The sequence below is a fragment of the Daphnia pulex genome, chromosome 9 (assembly GCF_021134715.1).
Source record: "Daphnia pulex isolate KAP4 chromosome 9, ASM2113471v1".
NCBI classification, from domain to species: domain Eukaryota; kingdom Metazoa; phylum Arthropoda; class Branchiopoda; order Diplostraca; family Daphniidae; genus Daphnia; species Daphnia pulex.
In genome coordinates, this window is record NC_060025.1 from 7,894,872 (window position 1) to 7,911,963 (window position 17,092).

Below are 17,092 nucleotides of genomic sequence, written 5' to 3' on the forward strand. Positions count from 1 at the left end.
CGATTATTGGATTTGTGTTTAAAAATTTTTTTTTTAAATATTATTCACTATTCTGGATATTTATTGTTCTAGTGCTGTTGTGCTGGGGGTGTGTTTTCATTTTTTTTTTTCTGATCGTCATATTTTTTTTTTCTTATTTCTGTTTTTTTCTTTACAGAATTATATTTTTATATTAGAAAGAGAGTCAATATCTAGTGAGAGATTGTGCCAAGCAAAGCGGATGATGTGAACATGACATTAATATTTTATTTATGCAAAATTTATGCAATTTTTATTATGCAATAGTCATTTTTGATTTCCAAATTCTGACTGGGATATTTATACTTAACGTTTCAAATTGTTCAAATTGAAAGGCAAAAACAAAAGTGGACGAGGGTTAAGAGGGATGATTTGGACAAGAGAGTAGAGAAAAGAAAAACCAAACAAATTAGAAATTTGCACACCGCCACCTTGTGTTATCAATGCAGGTCTTGTCGCGTGACTCGGTCACGGTGAGCGTAGACGCCGTAGTCTACTACCGCGTCAAAAACCCCATCATGGCCACCAACAACGTCGAGGACTACAGGTTAGCCCCAATCACCACCAAACAAAAAAGCTACTACAACAAAATTGCAACACCAACACACGAATTAAAAAAAACAAAAAAACAAAACAAACAAACATATAAACAAAAGTCATCTGTCATATCTAAACAAAAGAAAACCCTATATGATAAAATCCTTAATAGTTGAGCTTTTTTAAAACATTTAAAACATAACCGGAATGTTGTTTTTTGATCACCTTTACATATGTACTAATCATCTACCTTTCACGAACAACTAAAAAACCAGTCCCGTATTTTGTTTGATAACGACACTAACGAACAACGAATCCCTCAGTAGATTTGATCTTTTTGTGCATGAATGTGTGGGAAAAGCCTTTGCCTGATTCATCTAATGCATCCGCTGGCGTGAATGAAACATCGAGCCTGCTTTGTTGTTTTCTTTCTGGTAATGAGTCAAAATCTTAACGGTAGTTAAAATGTATTTTCTTTAAAAAAAAACAAATGGAGCTTGTTACGATTCAGTTTCCAACTTTGACCAGTGTCAAAGTTGTCCGCCGAAATTATGACAAACTATAAGGGAAGGTGGGACCGACGGTTAAGAATTACCGGCACACACAATTTATATGGGACTATTTTCTGTTTTTCCTGTGCAAAAAGCGCAACTGCAACGCTAAATAGGTTCGTGCTGATTTGATTTGTCCAATTACGTGATGTCGTCAGGTGTAAGTCACGACACACGTTTCAAAGTTGAGGCGCTCTATTTCGAATTGTGCACACATTTTATTGGTTTGCGGTGGATCGACCTTGCGAGTGAATTCAAAAGCTTATGGATTTGTTTTTGTTCTTTCTCGATTGCGGCAAAAGTATATGACAAATTCGGTTAAGAATTTAAAAATAACGGTTTCCCCATCACCATCCACCGGTTGGTTTTTTTTTCTTCTAAGTTATTGTTTTGAAACTTTTCGCCGCCCTTTATCGCCGGTTATGAGCCACTGTCCTAGACACACATCCAGCCACAAACCATCCTACCGCGGTTGATTCCTCATAATGATTAAATCTGATTCCAAGCAGATGTCCAATGATTCTTAGCCAACATCCTACACACATCACCTTATTCTATGTTTGCATGATATCCTTCTTTATATTGTCCAGATCTTGTCACGCGACTCCGTGACGGTGGCCGTCGACGCGGTCGTCTATTACCGCGTGCAAAATCCAACTATAGCCGTTTCCAATGTGGAAAATTTCAGGTAAAATTCCTCACCCACAACAACTCTCCAAAAATAACAAACGGATGTTGGAAAACATCAGAAAGACGAAAACTATAACCTATAATAACTGTCAATTCTATTTACACTACTATAACATCAGACCATCACATGTATGATTTCACTTTGAATTTTATCTCCCTTCAAAGCATTTCGTTTCCTTCAAATATCTCTCAGACCCAGAGTCTCTTTTAACACACACACTCTCCTTTTCTCTCTCTCTTATTAATATCCTTCGATCGGCGGTACTTTTTTTTGGAATGTAGATCACCCGATCTTTTTTTTTAAATTAATAAATTACTTTCGCTAATTATTATCTTTCATAATGGGCGATGGCAGAACAATATAACTGTTAAACCATTTGGAAAAATAAGAAAGAGAAAGGATTGAAAACATGACCAGTATCCATTTAAAGTGTAAGCTGTGCTGTTTTCGACAGTTGTTTATGGGGCCCCGCCCGCCTGCTGGTGCCTATTTAATACCAGAGGTGCGCTTCATTTTTCATGATTTTCGTTTCGGATCTGTTTCATAGAAGGGGTCAGTCTATAACGAGGAATTCGCTATTGTTAAAAGAGTATTTTTTTTTTTAAATAAAAAGAAATAGTAAAATAAAAAAAGTGCTATCGCTTATACACGAAAAGCTACGGATATAAATAACGAGTAACATAAACCTCGCCGAGCAAGTTCAATCAAATGGATAGTACACAGTATGTTTGTAGTCACCATTATTTCGTATGGCAAATCTCCAACCGTATCACTTTCGGTTCTTTTCTGTTTTTTTTTGTTTTGTCTTTTTGTTGAGAAAACCCTTACAGCGCGGGTCCTATTTCGTAACAATTGGAAAGAAACAGTTTTAAACTTTAACGGTCGAAACAAGAGGTCTTGTGCTTTATTCGGAACAAGTTTCGTGGATTGCGATTGGCATCTCTATTCCCTTGTTTTTTCTTTACCCTCCCTGATTCGAAAGTTAAACCTCTGTACATTTGATTTCCAACAACAACACCACCAAACAACAACTATAATACCATTTTTGCGAGTGCAAGTTGTTTATAAAAGCCAAAAGAAAGCAGTCTCTTGTCTCTCTATTTTGAATCTCAATTTCTCCCAACTGATTGATTTGTTGATTGGATGGTCTTTTTGCGCTCAACACACCAGAACCTCTCGCATGGTTTATTCTCATACATCTTCATTATTTTATATTCCTCTCTAAACATTTGATTATTATGACATCATATCTATATCCTTATCTATTATCGTCCACTTATTGTCATTGATATTGTTTCGATTTTTTGGAAGTTCCAAAAATCCCCTCGGTATTATTATTATATCTCACTTAAACCATTTTCCCCTCCTGAAAGTCGAATTTAATTTGGCCCAAGACACACCTTGAAATTGATACTCTGGCTATAAAAGAAAAACAAAAGAAACAATTATCAATTAAAGCGTTTCCAACATTATTATTGCTACACAGAATGAAAGAGTATCAATTGATAGTGTGATATAGTGGTTAACATCTTCTCACCGTTTTAGCCATTTTTACGCTTCAAATGGAGCCATCGCTTCTCCGAATGGCTTCATTTGCGCCACTGACGTGAGCCATTTTCATTCACACGGCACACCAAACACACACACATTTAGACACACATATCCTTGCTTAAAACTCAAAATTTATTCTACCATATCTTCATAAAAATGCATGAGTAACCGAATCCAAAAGAGAGTCGTAATGGGCGTCCAATTTCTATCATAAAGCCAAACGGCGTTTTTTATTCAAAATCTCTAAATAAATAAATTGCGGAATTTCTGTTAGTTTTTTTATCTTCCTAAATCTTTCGGACTTGTTTCTTTCATTCTTTCTTCTATTATTATTATTATTATTCGTGAGCGTTCACCATGACGACTCTCCACCGTCAAGATGAAATCGAAAACCCCTTCATTATATTCACTTCCCAACCGAAAGACATCCCCAATACCACACACCTTGAACAGTTGCGCCCTCCCTCCGTTTTTTTGTCTTTCTATTGTTCTCTTTATAAACTTTATTGTTGTGTATAACAGCCACTCGACCCGCTTGCTGGCGGCCACGACACTCCGTAACGTCTTGGGTACGAAAAACTTGGCCGAAATCCTGTCGGAGCGCGAGACCATCTCTCATACAATGCAGAGCTCGTTGGACGAGGCCACCGACCCTTGGGGTGTTAAAGTCGAACGTGTCGAAATGTAATTCGAGCAGTTATTTTATTTATTTTTTTTTTTTTACACTTTAATAATTCTTCTACCTTTTTTTTAACGGTTCGTGTGGTGATGGTTAACGACTTGCCTATTTTTATTCTTTTTAACAGTAAGGACGTTCGTTTGCCGGTGCAACTGCAACGTGCCATGGCTGCCGAAGCCGAGGCTGCGCGTGAAGCTCGCGCTAAAGTCATTGCCGCCGAGGGAGAACAGAAAGCCTCACGTGCTCTGAGGGATGCCGCTGAAGTCATTGCCGAATCGCCGGCCGCTCTTCAGGTGAAAAAATAATTTCTAATAAAATTGGTTTCAAAAATATTAATCGGTTTAACCGGCCATTTTTTGGCTTGGTGAATTTATTTTTTGCAGTTGCGCTACCTGCAAACGCTCAACACCATCTCGGCCGAGAAGAACTCGACCATCATATTTCCGTTGCCGATCGACATTTTGAAACATTTCATTAAACCCGGCAAGGTCGACAAATACGACCTATGAGCGGGGAGAAGGAGTTCCGGCCACGTCAAAGACAGATTTGCAATCGACATAACTTTTTCGGTCAAAGTATAACGACCGTACTGCCCAATAATCATTGTAAAGCTAAAAAGAAGAAGAAGAAAATAGGAACAGCATGTTGTGTATCATTAAATTTCAGAAATGCCATCAGCATATACAAACTCACGAGAAAATTTATCCAACGCGAGCCATCACATACACACATAATCCGCGCATAGACGGCGAATCGTGACACACGCTATACAAGAATCAACTGAATACATTTTTTTCTGCCACTGACGAATAAAAATATTTAACCGAAAAACAAAATGAAAAAAAAAATGAAAAAACACGATTTTTTTTAATAATAAAAAACAAAACAAAATACCGACGAAAGGATTTATAATCAAATAGCGGCCCACCTGAATTCCCTCCGCCGTCATTTCATTATTTTATTCTAATATATCCCCTCCCCTTCACTCGAATTTTATTAACCGGATCTTTTTATTTTTTGTTTCTTCTTCTTTTCTCGTTTGATTCGATGAATTTGCGTTTCTTCGTTCAAGAAATCCGTGGCAAAAATTTTCAATAAGAATATGAACTGGCATATCTGGCCATTTCATCATCCATAACCCTCCGCGCTACAAAAATTTGTACAATTTTGTACAAGTGTGTTTGGCTAATTTCATTATAAATGACATCAACAAATTTTGATTGTTTTCGAATAAATTTTAAGCACGAATTGGGTTTATATAAATATTACTATTTAATAACTGTCATCATCCCCATCATCATCGGTAACTCTTTATAATAATAAGAAAAATCACTTTTAATGCTTCATCCATGGTTGGGAGAGGGGGAGGGGATAGTTGTCCAAATGTAACATCCCTTCCCTCATCTCTACGTATATTTTTGTTCCCCTCCATTCCTCTCGTCTGTGTCTCTCGTCTTATTCCTTTCATCTTCTTGTTCTCTTTTGTGTACGTCTGGTGCTTGAGAAAAGAACGATGATTAACATCGGTGCTGCTGCTGCTGGGTTTTATTCATCACTGTGTAAACCTCTTCTTGGTCCCAAATCACGGCAGATTTTCTTTTGATTCCTCCATCTTTTTTCTTGATGGCGGAGTGACTTATATTACATAACTACATTCTATAATACACTAGTCTTAATACATTACATCTCTGTTCGGCCCCCCGCCCACTTTGAATCCCCCTTTTTTTTCTTTTTGATGAGATAAGAAATAACCCCAAAAATCTTCTTTTGGAATTCTGTTATTTATTATTAGGTATTTCTCTCCAAAAAAAGTTGATTATTATTAAACATCATCATTATCATTGTTATTATTACTTATCTGTTAATACACGATTGCAACAATCACGTGAGAAACGGACAAGAAAATACTGTTGATTGTTGACTCATTTTTCCTCGTTACGTCATTTCGTTAGACTTTTTTTTTTCTAATAACAAAATTTTCCAAAATGGCCGAACAACCCTGAAACGGACAAACAAAAAAATAAAAAAAAGATGGGGGGGAGGTAATATATAAGAAAAGAGAAAAAATGAAAAATAAAAAGGTTTGTTTCGTTCATCGTCGTAAAAAGAAAAATACCCAAAAAGATACAATGGGTTACTCAATAAGCATGACTAATTGCCGCCCTGAGATAATATTGTATAGCTCGCGCGCGCTTAGGCCTTTTTTCTCTTCTCTTCTTTAGGTTGTTAATGGTTATCGTGGGAGTGTGTGTGTGTGTGTGTTTTGGCTTTTAAGAGAGAAAATGTTTGGCCTTTCTAAATAATAACGACCTTCGACAGCAGAGATTTGCAATCTCTTTTAAAAAAAAGATATCCCGAGAATTTTTCAATCACATTCCTTTTCATTTCAATTTAGTTTTGGTTTTTGTTTTGTTTTTCTCCCCTTAGATTCCCGTTAGTCGTTAACGAAGTGTGTAACTGGACTTTCCCCCAACGGCCAAATGCTGCGATTGTTGTATAATATGGCTGCGACACAAAACACACCTTTGCGGGAGGAGGGGGGGGGGTTACAACCTTTTTTCGGTTAACCTCTTTTTTATTTTTGCTGATGGTTCGATAAATCGTGAAAAAACACATTTACAAACATTTCGACAAAACTTTTTATTTTTTATTTTTATTTTACAATGCCCAGCGGGATTGAAGAGAGTTTTGTATGTCATTTGATTTGTGTGAAGAAATCTGTCAAAACATTTTTTTTTTCTTTTCCAGAAAAATACTCACATGATTGAGGGAAAATGTCTCGTCTCCTGATTTGTATTCAGCTCGAGGATTTACAGTTGAATGGCTCTTGATTGAGTTGACGATCTTGTCTATTATGGCCGACTTCCGGATTTATGGAAGGGAGAAAAAATCAAATAAAAATAAAAAAGCTTCTTTTTTTCTTTTTTTCTTACTCAGCCCCGAACTTTGCCCACTTGGCAACAGCGCCAACGTGAAAGAAGGAGGGAAACTACACAGTAGAGACACATTTCACCAGTCAGTCTGTGTTCGGCCGTCGACCCGTTCGCCACGCGTCCAACCGTTTCTCCCTTTATTTCGTCCAAGTGTGTGTGTGTGTGTGCGGTTAAACTTTAACCAACCCAATCACGCCGTTGAATGGCAGTAGAGATTCGATTGGAAATTTGTGATCTCTCCCCTGAGGTTTTGTTTAATTGAGAAAGTTTCGATTGGAGAAAACGTGTGAATTCGGCCATCAAGAAGAAGAAGAAAAACTGGACGATGACCGCAGTGAATCAAAAGTGACAGAGAAGAATCAAAAAGATTCTCGAGTTATAACATAGAAAAGATATTTACAAGAAACAGAGTGAACTCTTGATTGATGGTGACTGGTTGTGTGTGTGTGTGTGGGTTTTATTTCGTTTGGCTGGCGAAAAAAAGAAGTCTAACTTGTTAATTGAGGAAAATGGCCAACATTAACCATCTGTCTCCGAGGCCGAGTAACCGGATGCTGTTGAGCAGAAGCAAACGGATCCCGCCGTTCCCGTGCCGAGTTGAAGGATGGCTCAACATATGCGGTAAGTGCACAGCGCCATTTCCTTGAACGTTAGTCTAGTCAAAAAGAAGAAGGCCAGATGGCTTTGGCACTCATTAGGCCTCCATTTCTCTTATTTGTTGTTTTTCTACTTGACTTATTGCTGACTGTGTTTCAACTCGAATTTGACGGTTCCCAACTAAACGGATTAGACCACGGGACCGTGTCATTCACGACTAGTCTAGTGCGCATTGCCTTAATCCAATATTTAGGCAGCAGAGAGGGTGGAGGAGGGAGGCAATAAAAGAAATGCAATTGTTGTAGATATTGATTTGACCGTGTCACCCATGTCGGCCATTACTTGGAACCAACGTTTTGGGGTGTTCAGACGGCCAGCCGTTTCGAGTAGCAGCGTGCGTGTCTGATGTCTGTCCCATTAAAAGACTCGTGTCTGTAATGCGAGAATGGCCATCTCCCATCCTTCCATCCTTTTTTTTCACGAGATGGAATGTTACGTGTAATCGCCTTAGACTCCCCCCTTTATTAGATTTTATTTTTCGTTCGTTATATTTCACCTGCTGATTGATTTCCTTACCTGAATGAAATATTTTTGTCGTCGTTGTCTGGGGAGAAATTCTTTTTTTTTCGTTCACAATTATCGTTCAGTTTTTGTGTGCGCCCTGTTTGCGGTTGAATATTTCCGTTAATCGTGAAAGCCCCCACCCCGCCCGAGGCGCATATACAAATGGGATGTTTGTTTGGGAAAACAACAAACATCAACTCTAGCTCGACTATCAAGTTAGGTAGGTACCGTAGATAAGAGGGGGGGGGGACGAATTTTGGTTATTTATTTAACGATATAGAAGAGAGAGAGTCGGCCATTTATCGATCCCACCCGACTTTGACATGTCTCTAACCCCTTAGCGACTCACGAGAAAAATGCACGTTACAACGAGGAATGTTACGACTATGTGTGTGTGTGCTGCAGCGCAACCTTTTTGTCTAGATAGGAACGTCTGCACACACACACACATATACAAAGCCGTGATTTCCGGCGTGAGCAGAGTTTTTATTTTTTTTATTTCCTCATGTGACAGGGATGACCTTTTTGATCTCTCACGGTGTACAGCCGAGGCAAGTCTACTGAACTGTTTGCCTGCCTCTGTGTGTGTGTGTGTGTGTGTGTGAAAGGCCAACGAACTGCTGCCGGGATAATCGGGCGAAAAAAACGGGCGCGGTTCGTGTGTGATTTTAAAGTGGGGGGTAGATGATGATGATGATGAGGAACGACGACAAGTCATCGACGTGTTTTTCGTGTGAATATTTTCATTCTATCCGAACAAAAGGAGAAGAGAGAGAAAAAGTTCACTGCACTATCATCATCACGTTGTCATTGATGTCTTTTGAATTTTATTTCATTTTTTCTTCAAGGATGTATCATTATGACACACACACACACACTCTGTACAGGCTAAGTACACAGTGCGGCTTGATCCAGTTGCACGATAATCTGGTTGCCTGGCAAACCGATCATCTCGATTGTCTATTTCCGTGGGGTTTTTCTCTATTTGCGTTTGAAAATGGCGCGTCAAGAGTCTTGTTCAAAATAAAAGAAAAGAAGAACGTCCCCCCCATCCACTCCTTTTGTCGTTGGGGGTATCGATTTTAGCCTGTGGGCGCGCCAACTTCAAAAAGCCAAAAAGAAAAAAGAAAAGATGATGATGATCATCATCATCTAGTTTTCATACACAGAATCCCTACGGCGGCAACTATAGGAGACGAGTTGGACCCCAGAGGCTTTTGTGCTCCGGTCGTCCATCGGAGTCGTCGTCGTCGGCGGCGGCAGCGCCCCCCGTCTCTTGTTTCTGCCGTGACCGAAACTTAATTAGATTGGCCTTGTGAACTACATGCGCAATAAGAAGAAGAAGAAGAGAGTCCACATGCTGTGAAGATCAAGAACGCGACTCTATATACAGTCCCCTATACTATATATACGCGGATTATTAGACTATAGTGTATAGCTCCTGGCAGGTAGCTCCTGACGCGCTTTTCATTCACTCAATTCTTTTTTTCTTTTCGTGACTTTTTTCCGTTTTATTATTTCGACTATTCCAGTTCTTGTTATTATTTTTGTGTGTTTCTTCCGCTACCATGGCAACGAGCTGTAGAGTGGCTCGGAGGCTTTCTACAGTTCTCTTGATAACTTTGTCCCCCTTTTTCTGAAATTATATAACTAGGGCACACACACACACACACCTTTGTGTGTACCTCTTGAGCAACTTTTTGACGAGACTGGACGAATTCACTTTGACCGAGTCTATTAAACTTGAATCAAAAGTTCCTTCTATTTATATATACCTGGCCCCCCACCATCAAGACGCGTGTGTTTACTTTAGCTGCGTGGGCCGGTCTTTCTAACTTAATTATTTGTATGGAGAGAGAGACTGGGACTCTTCATATCTTTGGCTGGAGAGTCGCAGTGCACTTTCACGGACCCGCCTATCCATTATGTATCCGGTCCCCCCGGTTTTTGAGGGGGTCCCGACGAGATGGATGGTTTTGGCGGCTGGAAAACTATACACACACAGAGTGTACGAGGCTGTGTGTGTTTGTCCAATCTTGTGTGTGTGTGTAGGAGACACCTATTGGGTGTGACTGGGCGAGATAGTCAAGTCTCCGAGTATATAAGCTTGGCCGGATCAATAATGTATTTTTGGCGCAGGCTGCGCAGGCTCTCACGTTTCTTCGCCGAGTTTCGACATCAAAGTTGATGACAATTTTCGTTATACCCTCGCCCGTTTCAATGCCCTTTTAGTCTCTTTCGCTCAGAGAGAGAGAGAGAATCCAATAAAGCTCTGGCAGACAGACACCCAATAATACCCACCGACCTTATGTGTGTTTTTGTATGTATGCGTGGCCCTGGGCCCTGGCTCTCTCTCCTTTCATCTCTTTTCATTATTGTGTTAATGAAAGCGAGCGATAGATTCGATTGTAGACGTCCCCGAAGTGAGTGAGAGAGACCAGCTTCTCTCGGGCCACCCAATTTTCATGGCTCTATTGAAGTAGTAGCCGGCCAGAGTCGAGACACATTCCAATATCAAGTTTGGGCTTTTGCTTTTTTTTTTTTTGCTTAAAATAAAATTCTAGCGCGACAGATTTCTTGTTGGTTCGCTTTCACCCTGAATAGACTAGGGGCCGACCTTCTTTTCTTTAAGGGAAATTGTGAAATTTCCCAAGGTACATATACTATAATAAGAACTGGGTTTGTTTTAAAAAAGAAAGAAAAAAGACAAATGATTTATTCCGCACTATTTGGCTTTGAGCTGTTGCTGACATCATCAAACTGCTGTTTAACCACTGCGCACTTATTTCTTTTCTACCGTCGAGTAAAAACGCGCACACACTCAACCAAAAAAAGTCTTCAGTTAAACACACGTTTTTTCGTCGGATGGGCTGAGACGGATGGCGGTGGGCTCTACGGTTGGTGGGGGGAGTACAACAATCAAAAGGTGCTGAAAAGTCTGGGTGGGAGGAGGAAAAAGAGATATACCTCCTTTTTTTCTTACACGCATAAAGTAAGAGTTTGGCAGGTGTCCCGTTGCACGACCCGTTCGACCCGTTTTTTTTTTTTCCCCTTGGCTCGTATGAATTTTTAGTTTTTCGGTGTATTTAACTTCTTTTCAAAAGGATCGGGGAAATATATATATAAGAAATATATATTTTCCAGGGGCACGTAAGAGTTCATTTCTGCCAGGGAAAAAGAAACAAAAGAAGGTAAAAGAGAATTAAAAACGAGTTATTTGTGTGTGTACGCCGGTACCTCGTAAAATGAGCTACTGAAGAAGCTTGAACTCTTCCCCGAATTGTTAAAGTAAAACAAATCGATCGGCAGTCGGGAAACCAATAACAAATGTGGGTCGTGAATATAAAGAAAAAAAAAAGAGTCCAGCGGCATATGTCGAGCTACTTTATTTGATATTTCTCTTGCTGCTTTTTGACGGAACGATAAAAAAGTATAGGGAAAGAAGAAGGGAAAAGAAATAGTTGTTTTTTGATATTTTTTTGTTTCAAAAGAATTCCGGCCGTATCATCATCTTGGTTGGGGGTATATCTACCACCAAGAGATTCACCCAAAAGGTCCGGCCTAAAGGAAGACAAACCGCAACAACAACAAAAAACTAAATTTTTATTATTTTTTAAAATTTTTTTCCAATGGCGGCAGTGGCGGCTATTGAATGTCAAATTGGAGAAAATTTTTCTTTCTTTCGAAAAAAAAATCAAAATTATTAGTATTAATAATTTCTATTTTACACCCATCGAAAAAGAAAAAAAAATATATAATTCCGGTGGTCACGACCGCTCCCGCGTGTCTTTCTGCGGTCGCCGTGGTGAGAGAAAGCCCAGCCCAAAAAAGAAACATAATAAAAAAGCTTTCTCCTACAAGTTCTAGTTGCATACGTCAATAAAGCTTATTCCTTCCGATTCTTATTCGTCCAATTGTTTTCCCTTTATAAATACTTGCCCATAGTCTCTCCTTCCTTCTTTCCTTCCTTCCTTCCTTCCTTCCGTGATCAATAAACCCACCCACTACTCTGAAAAGGAGGGCCTCAATTCGATCGAAAATGCTTTTTAGGTGGCAAGTCCATATATATCTAAAGGTTTTCTGGTAGCGCACAGCACAGCTACTTGATCGATTTAGACTCCCCTCCTCATCCATCCACCTTCCATCAACTGTAATGCACTGGCTGGTTCTGGTAGTATACTTGCTCTTATAGACCTCCGAGTTGTGATGTACAAAGGGGGTCCCCCCTTGAGATTCGCCTCCCTTTTCTATATTTTCCAGGGGCAAACACACACGAGCAAGAAAGCAAAACTTGTGTGTAGACACAGAAAGAAACTCGTGTGCCTTCTTCTAGTGGCACCACTAGCAACGAGGGACACATGTATAGTGTACGGTACGGGGCTCACGCTAGACTGCACCCCTCCATTCTTTTTTTTGCTAGCACTTGTTCACGGTCCATCGATCTTTTTGGCCTCCCAATTTTCGGTAGATCCATAACAACCAGCCATTTCTGGGCTGCTGGAATTGTTATATGTGTATCGCTACAGCGCTAACGTCGCCTCCGGCAGCTGTATAGTGTATAGCCGAGAGAATATTGCCGATTGGTTTCATTAACGAGCTTGAACGAATAAGGCGTTTGATTCGTTTGCGCGATTGTTTATATTTTAACTGGGGAAATGGATCGGGGCTGCCGCACACCACCTACGCCGAAACGGAAAGGTGGCGTGACTTTTATTTCTAAATCATTTCGGGCGGAAATAGGAGGAGTTTAAGTCTACAAAAAAATAAATAAAAAGAAGCGAAAAAAAAATCTCGTCTTGGAAAAGGATTTTGTGGGGTTGACTGGGACGACGACGACGGTCTATAATCCTCTTTTGGGGTCGATTCGCATCTTATCTGCTAAACAAACACGAGCCGGAACGGAAGGAAGGAGATTGTGTCTAGAGGGGGGGAAGGAAGGGAGGAAGGGCTTTTTGTGAGACACACACACAATGTCTTCGTTATTTGGATAGAAAAAAAAGAACGAACGAACGAATGGTAGGGGATTTGCGGATAGTGTCCAGACTTTTTAATGGACCTCGGTGCTTTTTGTCTGTGTGTACGTGTACAAGGAAATCTCTTCCCCCCCCCCCCTCCGTCTCGCGTTTGTTCCTATTTATTATTCTGTGGGGTGTGTATGCCGGTGGGGGTATAGAGATGGAGGGGGGTTATCACGCTTCGATTGATTGCGTCACTGACGTCCACCGATCGGACACATCCAATCTCTCTCTCTCTCTTTGGTCGACAATATCTACATATTCATTCGACAACCCCCAGCAGTCAGGGTACGTTCTATACCCCATCGATCCGATGGATATTGGATATAGTCCAATACAACAAGAAGTGTGATGGCCACGTCATTGAGACGACCCAACTATATATATATGAAAGTTTGATTCACATTTTTTTTAACGCAATATCACATCATAAGAAAGATAAGGAGTTTCCTTTAACAAAAAGTAGGAGGGAAAAATGATCTTTTTGGGAGATTTTTTTTGTTTCTTGACACGTTGTGGAAACGGCCAGGTGTTTTTATGATGGAAAACCCTGGCCAGCTTTTTTTTTTTATCTTTTAACGCGCTGAATTTTCATGTGTTGAACGAAAAAAAGGAAAAAATTTACATGAAAAACAATTTTATTTTTTACGATCTGACGAATTTCCCTTTTTGGTTTGACGCGCGGTGTCTATTCCGTAATAATCATAATAATAATAAGAAACCACAATCTAACAAAACTATATTGCCGGAGGGAAGATATATTGTTGTGTGTGTGTGATCTCCTCGTTTCCTTTCAATGTTTGATTGCTCGCGGGAGACCCTCATTAGTTAACGAATCGTCTTGATTATTATGGTCGCCCGTCGTAAAAATCACCCCCCTCTCTTTCCCTCCATGCACACAAAGTCTATAACGAACGAACGAACGACGTTGGGTTGTTCTCATTTGTCGGCCGGATCGATAAAATCGCTTTTTTTAGTATTCCTATTGATTGACGTGTATTATTGTGATTGTACATGGTCCACCCTCTTTTTTTTCCGTGCGGAATGTTGATTTCCATTTGCAACGGTGAAATAAAAGTTGTTTGACTTGAAAGGGAAACAATTTCGGGAATTTTTTTTTCCGCCATACCAGAACAACAACAACAATAACCGAGTCGAACAAGTGATAGAGAGTCGAAGAGATTATGGCTAGAAAAAATCAAAACCGGAAACGCGCGCGTAATTTTTGTGTTTTTAGGGTAATTATCTTGTCTCTTATTTTTTTCGTTTGTTGTTTTTCCTCGTGAGAAACGCTGACGAGCTGCTTTTTTCCTTCCAAAAATGTTTCTGGCTGTAATGTTTTTCTTTCCTCTTCAGCTTTCGACATGGAAAAGTTCGTGCGTGTCTTTTTCTTTTTCTGGGAAGAACTGAACAAAATGTTATACATTTATTATTTATATATCCCCCTATAGAGTGACTATACGCCGTAGTTGGAATAAATCTATAGGGGGGCATTGCGTGCCCGCTCATAGCTCCCGCGGTTCAGTCTCTTTTTTTTCTGGTCTTCCTCCCAAGTCTCCCGGATTGCGTAACCTTCGAGAGAAAAAATATTTATCATCCCCTTCTATTCGATCGTGACATCGAGATACGACAACCAACAACACTTTTCGAAATGTTATCACGATGGAACCACAACACAATCTGATATCGTCTATATACGAACCCGTGTCATGTTTCGTATATTTTGATTAGGATGCGGGTTAAGGTATATACTTTCTAACCATATCCTAGAGGGGGGACCGGCCTTTCCATCAGACACTTGTATCAAATAAAAAATAGTTGTATATACAAGTACTTATAACTAACCCCAATTTTTTGTTGAGGCTATTGTCATCGGGAGAAATAATAAATTGAGCGACCGCATTTTTCTTTTTGTACTTTGACACATTGTCGATTTTTTCGGTGCATGTAAGACTTGAAATGGTTAGCGGTAGGAGGGGGACAATCAGAGAACTGGAAAGTGAAATAACTGCGGTCACACACCTAACATGTGCATTTCTATTTAGTAGATCATTTTTTTTTTTAATAAAAAAAGAGAAAGATGAATTTTTTTTAAATTTTTTGTTTTCTTTCTGGTTGAGGTTTTTTTGAAATTGAGGTCAAACCCTAGCGGCTAAAGTCGCAACGGCCGCCGCCACGACCACTGCCATTAGCGCGTGATTGAATTCCTTTGCCCAGACATTTTCTTCTTCATCATCATCAAAAGAAAATATATATAATATATAATCCTTTTTGTTTTGTTTTTTTTTTCTTTTTTTGAATTTACATTTCGGGAGAGATGGGAGTAGGATAACAGAGTTCTATCTCTCTCTCTCTCAGCGCACGGAACTAATTACGTGTGGTGCTCATCTTTATGTCTTTGCTTTATTCTAATGAGGTCAGAAAAAAACAAGGCGAACAACTCCACACACACACACACAGAGCAGCAATCAACGGCTCTTTTTTCTTTCTTATGATACACATTTTCCTACTTTTTGTTTTATCGTTCGTGAATAACTTAATGCAAATCTTGTGACGTGCCGCAAGTGTGTAGTTATTCTTTTTCATTTTTATTTATATGGAGTGTGAGGTGGTTGGCTTCACTATACTACTACGAGCTACTGGTTTATTATTTTCCATTAAGAAGAAATATTTCTTTCAAGAAATTTTTATTTTTTAAAATCTTTTGGTATGCGGTTTTTGTAACGGCATTTTTTTGTTTCTCTTTCAAATAATTTTTTTTTTTACTCTTTTACCCCCTGGGCAGATTCTTGACTCCGTCGACATCTCTCCGATATCTCCATTCGATAAAACGTCCTATAAAACGAGTGGGGGGTGGAGGAGGAAAGAATCGTGACTTTTTTGTTATTCACAATATTATTACTTTTAAAGAATACTTTTTACCAGACAATAACAAAAAAGCCTTATTTCTTTCCACAGTTTAATCTTTTCCGTTCAATCTCAATTTTTTTTCCTTCCGTTATTTAGGAGAATAGTGGGTGGGGGAAGGAAGTGACGCGCCTAGAATTGGTTAACAAAAAAAGTCGACTCCCAGAGTATGTGACTATCGACTCGAAAGATAAAAGAAAAACTAGACACAAAAAGTGTTCTTTTATTTATTTTTTTTCGACAGAGAAATGAAATAATGCTTAGAAAGAAGTCGAAGGGGACAGCAGTTGTGTTGTTATCTGACTTCCGCACGACAGGACGTCCTCGGGGCTGGAAAATTGAATGTTGTGACGATACACGTTTCGTCCCGGGAGTCTCTCTCTCTCCGAATAAATAATAAAAAAAAACCTTTCGGAGTAACTCCCCCCCAAAAAAAGCCACAGATCTTTTTTTGTGTGTACGGCAGGATCGAGTTTTGTTCCCCTCCATTTTGTGCGTGTGGTATGTGTGAGATACATAAAAGAGTCGGCCGGTATTATATCAAACTTGACCCCCTTTAGAAAAAAAAACGGGAAGGAAGAAACGAAAAGACACCTGCAGGGGTTGTGTGTGTGTGTGAGAACTCAGCACACGCTCACTCACGGGTCAGATTGGTAATTACCTGTCTTGTAGCTTTTTTTTTTCTTTTCTTTTCTTTCATTCCACCCTTCTTGATTTCACGCCGGGAATGTTGCCGCTGTTGTTTTTTTTTGTTTCTTCTACGCCAACGTTAACATGCACGTATATGTACACACGCACTCGAACGCGGCGGGGGAAGGTTAGAGAAGCGCGTGCCCTTTTTTTCTTATTTTTGAAAAAAGCGCGCGCATTTAAATGGCCTTAAAAAATAACTTAAAAAAAAAGATTAGGAATTTTGTTTTGTTTTGTTTTGTTTTGATGGCGTACAAAGTGTTACGATGGTGAGCATCGTCAAATGAAAATTGCTAATGACACGTGCTTCCTGCCACCAACACCACCACCAGGCCATCAAATGTTTTTGAGAAACACCA

At 39.5% G+C, this 17,092-nt stretch overlaps 2 protein-coding genes across 18 annotated transcripts in view; both read left to right on the forward strand.

Annotated features, from left to right (window-relative positions):
- Window positions 1–5,924, forward strand: part of LOC124201758 (mechanosensory protein 2-like) — a 44,782-nt gene extending 38,858 nt beyond the window's left edge. For 13 of the 16 annotated variants that reach the window (XM_046597980.1, XM_046597979.1, XM_046597982.1 and 10 more), the window contains 4 exons: window positions 1,697–1,794; window positions 3,871–4,032; window positions 4,155–4,320; window positions 4,411–5,924. In XM_046597980.1, coding sequence (XP_046453936.1) covers window positions 1,697–1,794; window positions 3,871–4,032; window positions 4,155–4,320; window positions 4,411–4,536 — 552 coding nt within the window. In that variant the 3' untranslated portion in view covers window positions 4,537–5,924. Of the gene's footprint in view, window positions 1–467; window positions 566–1,696; window positions 1,795–3,870; window positions 4,033–4,154; window positions 4,321–4,410 lie in introns of all 16 variants that reach the window. The other 3 variants (XM_046597981.1, XM_046597975.1, XM_046597969.1) reach the window with 1 other exon arrangement.
- Window positions 5,925–7,044: 1,120 nt separating this feature from the next.
- The window catches only part of LOC124201757 (disabled homolog 2-interacting protein-like), a 50,315-nt gene continuing 40,267 nt past the window's right edge, over window positions 7,045–17,092 (forward strand). Inside the window, exon 1 of one of the 2 annotated variants that reach the window (XM_046597966.1) lies at window positions 7,045–7,581. In XM_046597966.1, coding sequence (XP_046453922.1) covers window positions 7,470–7,581 — 112 coding nt within the window. In that variant the 5' untranslated portion in view covers window positions 7,045–7,469. The remainder of the gene's footprint in view (window positions 7,582–17,092) is intronic. The other variant, XM_046597965.1, reaches the window with a different exon arrangement.